At 43.0% G+C, this 12085-nt stretch overlaps 1 protein-coding gene across 1 annotated transcript in view; it reads right to left on the bottom strand.

Moving 5' to 3' along the window:
* Positions 1-1333: 1333 nt before the first annotated feature.
* Positions 1334-12085, bottom strand: part of Gat (sodium- and chloride-dependent GABA transporter) — a 20967-nt gene continuing 10215 nt past the window's right edge. Inside the window, exons 3-13 of the mRNA XM_080279874.1 lie at positions 11772-11873; positions 9873-10059; positions 8195-8327; positions 6796-6930; positions 5980-6083; positions 5185-5309; positions 4668-4780; positions 4278-4409; positions 3759-3962; positions 2570-2743; positions 1334-1420 (exon numbers count right to left, since the gene is read on the bottom strand). Coding sequence (XP_080136000.1) covers positions 1334-1420; positions 2570-2743; positions 3759-3962; positions 4278-4409; positions 4668-4780; positions 5185-5309; positions 5980-6083; positions 6796-6930; positions 8195-8327; positions 9873-10059; positions 11772-11873 — 1496 coding nt within the window. The remainder of the gene's footprint in view (positions 1421-2569; positions 2744-3758; positions 3963-4277; positions 4410-4667; positions 4781-5184; positions 5310-5979; positions 6084-6795; positions 6931-8194; positions 8328-9872; positions 10060-11771; positions 11874-12085) is intronic.

The following is a 12085-nucleotide window of genomic DNA, read 5'->3' on the forward strand; positions in this document are numbered from 1 at the left end:
AAAAACAAATCGCTTAAGAAGAGGTACTATGAAGCCTCCTAGCTCCGTATTTTAGGTGTCATGGGAGATTTCCTAGCACCTCTTCCTTAGCGATTAATTTGCTTATTACACCTTAGCATTCTCTTGTATTTTATATCGGTGCAATATCGATCAAAAATATACAAGAAGATTCTGAAGTGTCACGTGCATAATAAATTGGTAAGGAAGAGGCGTTACAGTATCTCCAAATGCCACTTAGAATAACCCAAACCACCAGAATACAAATTCAAAATGACTTACGCTAAGATAACTAGACAGGTAGCTAAATCAACGCTCGTGGCACTGTCTTGATTTGACTAATATTTCTCTTAATATTCCTCTTAATAGCTAAACGTGTAAATAGTTATTATTAGTACTATTATCATTATTATTATGACTATCTAACTCAGTAGGGCCTGTGTAAGGAATAGGGACTTTGAATCTAAACTTGCTGTGTTTACATAATTATACAACCCAAGACCGAAACAAAACGCGGCACTAAAATTCGATTCAAACGCATGCGGTTCTAAACTTCTTTCAAACAGGCGTTCTAAATTCTGTTCAAACGCACTCCTGGCCTGAATGATTCTATCTAATGATCCTTTCTTTTTTAATCTATGCATTCACCTTCTAAACTCTGCTTTAGATTGGTAGTTCTAATAACTAAAACTTGTTGTGTTTATATTACAGTCTAAGGTCTATTCAAACACGGCTCTAAATTCAGTGCATGCTGGTCTAAATTCGGTTCAGCACTCTCCTGACACTACTGGATCTTCTATCTAAGTAAATTGTGTTTCTGTAACTATACAATGCAGTCCTAGCATGGTTCAGTACTTTACTAGCATCCCTAACATGGTTCTGTTCTGATCTCTGTATCTAAATCCGCTATATCTTTGAATGTTATAGTCCAGTCCTAAAGTGGTTCTCCATTGATAATTCTTGCACATAAAATTCCTGCATTAAGATAAGCAAAGACCCATTCCATATCATAGGTGTTATTTCTTTAATCCATGGAAAACTATTGCCATCATCATCATCATCTTCATCATCATCATCAGCTGATTTACCTTTCGTTCTTCAGATCACCACCAGCACAGCATCATCATCATCATCCTTAACTTTCAAACCATCCTCACCATCATCCTCCTCCTCCTCATCATCATCATCATCATCATCATCATCATCATCGTCATCATCCTTAGCCAGGTATACGATTCTGCCCTAACCAAACCTCTCCAGTCCCTGCATATTGTGCTGAGTTGCCCGGCCCTATGAAGCCTGTCTGTGAAGCAAATAGAGAGCCAGGGGTTGCTATCTAGACAGCCGTGGCTCTCTCGTAGTTCCCGTATTTGTTCTTGAGAGCTCCAAGGTCTATCTCAGGCCGGGTGATGGCTGCTAACCGCTGGAAAGGAAAAAAAATCATCAGCAGCAATAATATCATGATTTCCTTCTCGTCTTCGTCCTCCTCCTCATCATCATCATCGTCATCATCATCATCAACAGTGGAAAGGAAAGTTGGAGCAGCAAGGACACAAATAAAGACTATCAGCACTGTCAAGAGAATACAAGATGGTCTCCACACGGCCCCAATGCACTAACTTATTACTGTGACAACTGCCGTGAGAATTAATGAACATACAAGAACACTGGATCTAAAAATTTGTGTGTTTGTGTAGCTTGACCTCCTAGCACTATAAAACCCATAAGGATAAGATGGAGGGACGGGGTGGAGAGGTAAATGAAAGAGGATGGTGTGAGATGGAGGGAGAGAAGGGGACCGAGGATGAGGTGGAGGGACGGTGTAGAGAGAAGCATGAAAAAGGTGGTGCGGTTTGCAGGGAGAAAGGAGGAGGAGACCGAGGATGATGTGGAGGGAGGGAAGGGTGGGGTATATGAATGTCTGTGATGTGAGGGTAGATTGATGGAGGGAGACCAAGGATGAAGTGGAGGGATGGGGTGGGGCGGCATATGAGTAGGGGTGGCGGAGATGCAGGAAGAGAAAAGGAGGAAGTGCGAGGATGGGGTGGAGAGGTATATGACCGAAAGAGTATGAGAGAAAGACCGAGGATGAGATGGAAAGGTTGAATGAGAGTGGTGTGATATGGAGGGAGAAAGGGAGAGAGAGGAAGATAGAGGCTGAGAACCAGATAAGTCACTTTCCCCTTTCAAAATGCCAGGATGCAGCGAGAAAACGATCTAGTGGGTGAGTTGGGTTAGTTCTGCTTAGGATTGGTTGTCAGGTCACATTAGGTTAGATTAGGTCAGATTAGGCTAGATTAGAGTAGTTTTGATTAGGTTAGATTTGGTTGGAGTTTGGTTACGTTAGGTTAGACAAGACTGGGTTAACATCAGATAAGGTTAGGTTAGGTCAGATTAGAGTGGCGAACGTTAGGTTAGGTTAGGGTAGGTTAAATCCTGTTAGGTTAGGCCAGAATAGAGTAGGTTAGCCTAGGTTTGGTTAGGAATAGCTAGGGTAGATTAGGTGAGATTAGGCAAGAACAGTTTAGATTAAAGAAGGTAAAATTAGAATAGATTCGACTCAGCCACCTACCTCTTTCCAGGTGCCAGGGTGCGGCGATGTGATATACTTGTAGATGGCATAGGAAGGAATACAGGCCATGGAGGACAAAGCCATCAGCCACCCGATGAAGTGCGTCCAGCCGGGAAACTCATAATTCACGTATTTTGGCGGACTCCACATCACCACGTTGAACATGAACACGCACTGGGGAAGACATGCAAGGTTTTACACTCCTTTCCCATCAACTTGGTCTAAATTTGCCATCCCTTCATCCTTAGTGCTGAGTTGTAACATGAGATTAACATTCGAATATGATGCCACACTCCTTTCACTTTAACTTGGTCTAAATTTGCCATCCCTCCATCTTGAATGCTGAGTTGTAACATGAGATTGACACTCGAATATGATGCTACACTCCTTTCACTTTGACTTGGCCTAATATTCACTTGGGAAACTTATAACTGACGTATTATCACCACGGTGAACATGAACACACACATCGGAAAATTATGCTATTAGAAAGGTGGATTCTTTTGGTGTGTGTGTGTGTGTAATTCACCGGGTAATTCACCGGGTCGGTCAGGATCACTTGATGGTCGTAATCGTCAGCTTTTACCCTCCCGGAAGGGAGCTGAGAGCTCATATAGTCCGATCTAAGGGCAAGGCTGTGACCTTCACACACGCACACACCCGTCCCCTTGCTCAAGGGGGACAGTAACCACCCACTTCGTCAGTGAAACTTTTCGCAACCTGAGCGAGGCGCGAACTCCCGTCCACCAGTTGGCAAGCGAGAACGTTACCACTGCACCAGCGAGCGTGTGTGTGTGTGTGTGTGTGTGTGTGTGTGTGTGTGTGTGTGTGTGTGTGTGTGTGTGTGTGTGTGTGTGTGTGTGTGGATAAGAAGATGGAAAAACCGTTAGGGTGGCCACAACAAATCGCCTCCATATCGCCCTGTTCCGCGCCATTACGCTACCCTACCCCCAGAATTACGCTCCTCTCTTTTTTATACCTCTCTACTCCATCTCTTCATCTAATCCTCGGTCTCTCCCTCCCTCTCCCCACTCCACCTCACTCACATACATTCTCGTAGTTAGTACCTCATTCTCCATCCTCTCCACATGGCCAAACCACCTCAGTGTATTCTCCTAACGCTTTCTGTCGCATCCACTCCTCACTATAAAAGCAGCCTGCAAATGCACATCTTGTCTGCATGACTTACGAAGCAAATGGCCGGGGTAAAGAACATCCAGCACATTTTCCACCAGAAGAAGGGATGGTATCCGATCATCTCCTTCACGTTGTCGTACCATTTGTTAGCGCCGTAGCCCCACCCGATGGCGATGCACTCAAACATGATCAGGAAGATGAGGCACATGCCAGACGCTGCGTACGAGTCCAGCACTTGGAATACGTACATACCCCCCTGTGAGATGGAAGGCGAGATTAGGAGGTAGGTTTGTATACACCACCTACTGTATACACCACCACGTGCACATAGCTCTCTCTCTCTCTCTCTCTCTCTCTCTCTCTCTCTCTCTCTCTCTCTCTCTCTCTCTCTCTCTCTCTCTCTCAACCGGGCCCTGCCTCCGTCTATTTGTCTGTCAGTTTATCTTTATGCATGTATGAATATATATCTACCTATTCACCTATATATATACGTCTAGGCTATCTACCTGCCCTTACTATTCTCTCTCTCTCTCTCTCTCTCTCTCTCTCTCTCTCTCTCTCTCTCTCTCACCTCAGTAACGCAGGAGAGACCCACGAGGTAAGAAAGGATGCACACGACGGCAATGAACAGTTCCTTATGGCGACGCAGGTACTTTGGCCACTCATCAGACACCGCAGTGATGAAGCCTTCGATGGTGCAGAACTGGAAAAATCATCATCATCATCATCATCATCATCATCATCATCATCATCATCATCTTCACCATCATCATCATCATCATCATCATCATCATCATCATCATCATCATCATCATCATCTTCACCATCATCATCATCATCATCATCATCATCATCATCATCATCATCATAGAGTGTGAGAAAGAACAAATTAACAGTTTTGTCAATCACTTGCGATGTATATAACTCTCTCTCTCTCTCTCTCTCTCTCTCTCTCTTTTACCTGCGAGTCCAACCCCAACATAAGCAGCATAAGGAAGAATAGGGACGACCAAAGAGGCGATACGGGTAACTGAAGAACTGCTAGTGGGTAGGCCAGGAAAGCTAGACCGGGACCTGTTGGGAGAAAATTAAGATAGTGAGAGAGAGAGAGAGATACAGAGAGAGACAGAGAGAGAGAGACAGAGAGAGACAGAGAAAGAGACAGACAGAGAGACAGAATAGTGTAGACTTTTGGATTTAGACATGTACAGCTGTGTATGAACTGTATATAAATCATACCTCCAAAAAGAATCATAAGAACTGCGTAATCTGCGGCTCTACTCATCCATCTCTATGTAACTCTAGAAAAGACTGACTGCATGAAGTGACGTCCTTGATATGAGTGTCGTATGGGTAACGTAACTGTCGTTTGAGAAGTAAGACCCTAACATGGCCACTAACTTAACAATTGCACTAACTTTTCTAAAATTATAATGTACTTTTGCTAATACTAGAAGTAGTGACATGTCACTACCCACCTGACGCAGCCACCTCAGATACTTCCTTCTGCTGCACGTGCGCCATGAAGCCCACCACTGAGAAAATGACGAACCCGGCAAAGAATGATGTGCAGGAGTTGATGGTGCACAGGATTAGTGAGTCTCTGTGGAGGCAAGAATAAGGATGGTTCAATATACAGTAAAACTTACTGGTACATGCAATGCTCCAACGCAAAATCCCCCTGCAATTTTCATTCTGGCGCTGACGAGGAACCTGGCTGAAGCTAAACAGCTACAGTGTCCACCCATGAGCCAAACCTCCTTATATTTCCCTGCGTCTAGCAGTGAGGAGGAACCCCCTCCGACCTTGGTGATTGATATCTTCCACAATGGGGTGCCGGATCACACTTACATCAGTGCATGAACCACTAGGTGGGGTCGGATACTTTACTAATGATCTTTGGCCCTGTGGATCAGTTGCCCTTCAAGACCCGTAAAACGCTGATTGAAAATACAGTCAGATGTGTTCATATCACCTGCTACAAAACACACAGTCAAAGGTAAAAGTTGGCCCAGATGAATTCATGCTCCGTGGTGCAGCCAGGAATGAAAACTGGATTACATTTTCCCAGCATCTACTTAACATTTAGGTTATATCCGTCAGTTTTCTCTTTGACGCATCGTATCACAAGGACACATCTATGGACAGACAGTCATACTAAACCCCTCTCAGCTTGGGAATGTTAACCAGCAGAGGAAAGTAACAGGCGAAATAATAGACAAATTTCTGTCCCCGAGTGCACTTAAAGTAGCTGCCGAGAAAGCAGGACTCACCGATAGCAGTTATTGTTGAATTTATTGTATGAGCCGAGAGCGATGAGTGAGCCTAGCACGAGAGCGTAGGACCAGAACACCTGTGATACCGCCTCCACCCACACCTGTTGACAGAGATTATGTTATGCTGAATGTTCTGGGAAAGTTATATGACATTAACATCAGACATAGGAACTGACCAAACGCGTGTGTGTGTGTGTGTGTGTGTGTGTGTGTGTGTGTGTGTGTGTGTCACCAGGCTCATCTGGACGTGAACCCAGTGGACTGCAGGCTGATGTTGCCCTCCTGCAATCCATCCTCCTCCTTTAGGGGGAGGGAGCTGAGGGATGCTTGCATATCTGGGCAGCAAGGTGGCCCGGTAATTCTAGTGCCAGTTTTGAATAAAGAATGCTATAGTCCAGTTCTCATCCGTTATACAGGTACAATTACTGATGATCTGTTATTATGAGACAGATCAAATTCGCTTATAAGATTATCAGTAAACTCGGTATGGGATGTTCTTCAGTTTTAGGTCCGGGATGAGACAGCGTATACCGATAACATTGAACTAAGCTAAATATATACCTCTAACTAGTTAACTAACTTACTACATACAACCTAACTTGATATATACCTTAACAAACTAACAAACTACTCCTACTTACAGTGATGTCCTTGAATTGTTTAGGTCCGGGATGAGATAGCGTATACCGATAACATAGAACGTAACTAAATATACAGAATACCTCAATAAACTAACTAGCTAACTCACTTACTACATGCAATCTAACTTTATGTATACCTTAACTAACAAACTAACAAGCTACTCCTACTTACAGTGATGTCCTTGAGCTTGTTAAGGTCTGGGATGAGATAGAATCGAATGCCTGTCCAAGCGCCTTCCAGTGTAACACCACGGATGAACAAGATGAACATCAGCACGTATGGGAACAGGGCCGTGAAGTACACCACCTGGATATGTACACAGGTAATATTGGTACATGAGACATACAGACAGGGATAGACAGAAACAGACAGATAGAGAGACAGGAAGGAAAACGGACACACAGATAGACGGATGAACACTATGAACGTATGTAAGGGAACAAGGCCTCAAAGTACACCGCCAGCACATGTACAGACGCAGGATTAGTACACTGATTACAAAGATCCGCAGTTCCCTTCAGCTCATTCCATACAGAGACATAACCAAATATTTAAGTCATTTTAAAAACTGCTTCTTCATATTTCTAAACCTATGACACTCCCGGGGTGGAAATCTCACGCATATTTATAATCAATTCCCCGTCAAAAATTTAATATATTTTTACAGGAAGAACTATACAAGGGAAGATTTTTCACTCTTTTCCCTGATCTCACTGCAGAAAACAGTTATAACCTGCAGTAATTTTTCGTCTCGTAACTAAGATTTATTATTTCAAAATTTAAGTTTTAAAAGTATACCCGTGAATCTTACCACGGGGTGAGAGGGACCCATAACAAACCGTATTATCAATTAAGCTTGTTCTCGTCACATTATACAAAATCAGTAATATTCCTAAACCATATTCTATTCAGATTCGAGGTTAATCTAGTTCAAATCCTCACTGTAGTATCATAGGGCATGAGGGACATCACACACCAAAACAAAGACATCTACAACACGAGATTAATAAACTGTCACGCCCACCCACGCCCTCCTAATGCTCCTATAGCCTTCCCCCCAGGCATACCCACGCCCCCTCACCTTTCCAGTCCATCTCACACCCTTCCAGATGCAGAAGTAGCAAGGAACCCAATGGAAAAGCAGATACTATACCTATTTGTCACTACTGTCCACACCTCCATACGCTCTTCCAAGGCTACTATGCCTCTTGCCACTCACAGAAACACTCGTTCTCACCTTTCCAGTCCATTTGACACCCTTACGGATGCAGAAGTAGCAGAGGAATCCAACCCAGAAGAAGAAAGACAAAACATTAACTATAACCAATGTCATTCCTTTTTCACGCCTTCCCACAACCTCCTAAGGTTCGTAATGCCCTCTCCTTCAGCACAAACAGCCCCATCACCATTCCAGTTCATCTGACCCCCTTCCAGACGCAGAAGTAGCAGAGGAAGGAGATGAGAAATGGAATAAGAGACAAGTTGCTAAACTATACCTACTTGTCACTAACTCCCACACCCTCCTACGTCCCCTGTGACCCATGCCGCACACAGAGACAATATTCCTCACCTTTCCAGTCCATTTGACACCCTTCCAGATGCAGAAGTAACAGAGAATCCAGGCCAGCAACAAGGTAAGAGCCAGTTCCCAACGCACGGTGCCGGCGTGATCAATGCCGCTGGAAATCTGGAGTGCTCGTTTTCTGTGGAGTGAAGAGAAGGGGACTTAAATATTTTCAGGCTATACTTCTCAAACTCTCCTGTACTATTGGTTGTTTATGTGTTTAATTATATGGCCGGAGAAAGAGGAGAACTGATTATTCTTAAGCTTCGGGGGACATTCTCAATTTTTATCCCGATTTCTTAGCCCTTGACTGAAAAAAAAAAAAAAATCCCATGCTTATATTCTATCTATATCTATCTGTCTGTCTGCTCCTCTGTCTATCTATCTGTATGTTTATTTATTAACTTGTTTATCTGTCACTTCATTTCCTTTTTGCTGCTATAAAATGATGCTATTCATCACAGGAATAACCTTTAGCTGTGTTGTTATTATTGATGTTGTTTTGGTCCCTGGCTTATCAGGACATAAACCCAATGGACCCTTCTCCTGCAGTCCACCATCCTCCTTTCGGGGACAGGGAGAGAGATGAGGGACGTCTGTATAAAGCTACTCGGTTATATCAGTGCCACCACGTGAAGGCGTCCCTCTCCAGCACCCCTCCATTTGTGAAAGAAGTTAGTATTGTGGATGCCCTTACAATTTTATCTCAATATAGAAACGATAACCTTTAAAAACTAACAAGAATTCACCCGTTTTCTGTAAGGTGGAGGTCGCTTATTCTCCAAAGTCGAGTAAATATTTAGAAACTTTTTTGAGTGAATAAAAACAAATGAAATGGAGGGAAAAGGGAAAGGAGAATGATGAGCAAAGAAAACATGAAGGGGAAAGAGAATAATGAAAAAAAGGAGAAAAGGGAAATGAGAATAAAAATAAAGAAATGATCAGTAAAGATAATCAGACAAAAAAGTTAATAAAAAGTAATTGTACCCAGCCAGACCTACAACAAAAGGCTTCATAGTAATTACTGCTAAGACGCATATTGTTCAGGAACTCTCTGTTATTTAAGACTACTACACGGAAACGACGCTTCATTAAGCTAGGAGAATGGGAGGGATGATTCTCTCTCTCTCTCTCTCTCTCTCTCTCTCACACACACTCACACACACACACACACACACACACACACACACACACACACACACACACACGAATGAGTTTGAAAACCGGCAAGTGGGGACCATGGAGTTCAAAACTACCTAGAGAGACATGAGTATTAAATCTTCGTATTCATAAACGTGGCAAATCGACAACTACCCACTCCTAGAACACACTGATTGGCGCTGTAGAGGAGCCTACACGTGGTGGCACTGTGCACCCTGGATGGAGCAGGTGAGGCGTCAACTCGGGAGTCAAACCTACTCATATTTCGCTGCACCTCTCTGTGGAACGGACCCTGGTTAGACCCTGGTGAGATGCTGTCTAACTCAAGGGGGCGCCGGATCCCTACATGGTGTATGCACTGTACTGTATTTGTAGGACGGCCTCACAGAAGCAGTTGCTTGCCTGTGGTCGCTGGGTCTGCTCGACCAGATAGACCGGAGTTAAGCAACAACAACAAGAACTCACTGAATGGATACTAACGAGACATGAGGCAAAAGGAAGATACACAACACTCGTTACTCACTCCCAGAATTCCTTGACGGGATCCGTAATATTAACAACGTGTACTCTGGTAAGGTTGCCAACAGTGCAGTAGGTGTTGTTGGCTGTGGCGTTGTAGGCCTCGTCCCAGCAGCTTAGTTCAGAGCGGGCATAGGGCGACACGCAGGTCTCTGTGTTCCACCAGTTGCCACACGACCCCCAGGGCAGCTCTGTGGGTGTATAAGGGAGGATGGTGATGAGTGATGGTGATGTGATGCTGTGTATATTAGTACAGGGTCACTGAATTCACACACACACACACACACACACGCAGAATGGCAGACAGAGGCAGATGGAGACAGAGAATTTCACTCCGAAGGTCAGCAGAAAGCGGAGCACGAAAAATACATTAAATATGTCATAAAAAGATTTCTGAAAAAGATGTGAAAAGGAGTATTTGATCTTGTGTGGGGAAATAAGAAATACCCGAAGAGTCTACAGAGAAAAATATGAGTGTTTTTGTGAAACCGTAAAAATAAAAAATGAAAGATCCTCAAAAAGTGTATGATACTAAAATATATGTAGGCTAGATTACAAAAAATGCTAGTAAAAAGGTTCTATATATGTGTGTGCATACATTCAGTTCACCATCCTCGTTTCGGGGGATAGGGAGGTAGTTGAACACAATGAACGTTGATGTCAAGCGTTTCTCTTGTTCCATATAATTAGCAAAAAGAAGACAGTGCTATAAATATGCTATAATGCTAAAAAAATGCTATAAAATTTAATATCAAAACGTAATATTGAAATGCTATATAACGCTATAAAAATATATCAAAAGGCAATAATAATGTAATATCAAATACTATTGAACTGCTATAAAATGTAATGTTAAAATGCAAAATGAAAAATGCTACTAAATTCTATAAAATGCTATAAAAATGTAATATAAAAATTCAGATACTTACTACCTGCTCCAAGCCACACACACACAGACAGAGACAGCACCATCCAGCGAAAGGCAAATGTAAGGGGAGAAGAGAGTTTAGACAGCATTATTGATGAGAACACTTTGCACAGGAGTTGGGAAAGTGAAGAAGGAAACACTTTGGATGGCACTGTTAAAAGTATGCTTTAGACAGGGGGCTGGAAGAGTACTATAAAGTTCTTAGACAGGAGACCAGAAGTGCTGTTACTGAAGCGCGTTAGACAGGAGGCTGAACACTTATGGAAAGCATTGTTATAGAAAGCACTTCAAACAGGGGGTTAGGGCACGAACAGACAGCATTTTTAGGCAGCACTGTTATAGAAAGCGCCTTAGGCAGGAGGATGGGAAACTAAGAGAAAACAATTAACATAGAAAGCTGGGGCGGTGTTAAGGAGAGCAGTTTAGACAGCACTGTTATAGATAGCACTTTAAAAAGGAACTTGGGGCAAAGCTATAGAAAGCACTTCAAGAAAGTTAGTGAAGCTAATTTTATTATAGATATGCTCAGAAAACTAGTAACATGCAGACTAGAATATAAAACATATACATCAGGCTTTGATATACTTTCCTCTTCATCTCTTGCTCTTTTTTAATTAGACAACGGCAAGAGCAATAACTGTAACAAGACAAAGGAGACGTTTCGTAGTGGCACCCACCCCTGCAGTATTGTAAGGATGGAGCTCAACCACTGGACAAAGTATGTTTCATAGGCAAAAAAAAAAAAAAAAAAAAAAAATGGCTGTATACACGGGCGTTTCCCCCTCCCTCCGTTGGGTCGTCTCGCCGTGGGGTATAGAGGAGACCCACTTTGTCCAAAACATGTACATTTTTTTAAAACATAGATCATGTGTACCAGCACTGCCAGGGACCCCCCGTGGACAGCCTTCCTGTGAGGGAGAGGGGGGACTAAAACCTAAGCCAAGTTATGGTGAAAAATACTCTAGACCAACTTACCAGTAGTGAGTGACATGAAGAAATAGAAAAGCGCCCAACAAAGTACCACGATGTAGTAGATGTTAAGCCACACCGACATCACCGCTGCACCATACCCGACGCCTATGGGAGAAGACGAAAACAGTAGAGATAGATGAACATATTATCTTAGCAGAATGTAACAGAAGTGCTTAAAAATACAAGAAAAATGTCCAAGAAGAGTCAGCAAAAACATTATCGTTCCTGAAACAATACGTGGAAGAAGGGGAAATAATAGTAGATCAAGGCACGAAGAAGCAATTACGAATGACATGATATAATGAACAAAGGAAAAA

The sequence above is a fragment of the Coenobita brevimanus genome, chromosome 81 (assembly GCF_032717465.1).
Source record: "Coenobita brevimanus isolate Jiangsu-jjx chromosome 81, ASM3271746v2, whole genome shotgun sequence".
Taxonomy (NCBI): Eukaryota; Metazoa; Arthropoda; class Malacostraca; order Decapoda; family Coenobitidae; genus Coenobita; species Coenobita brevimanus.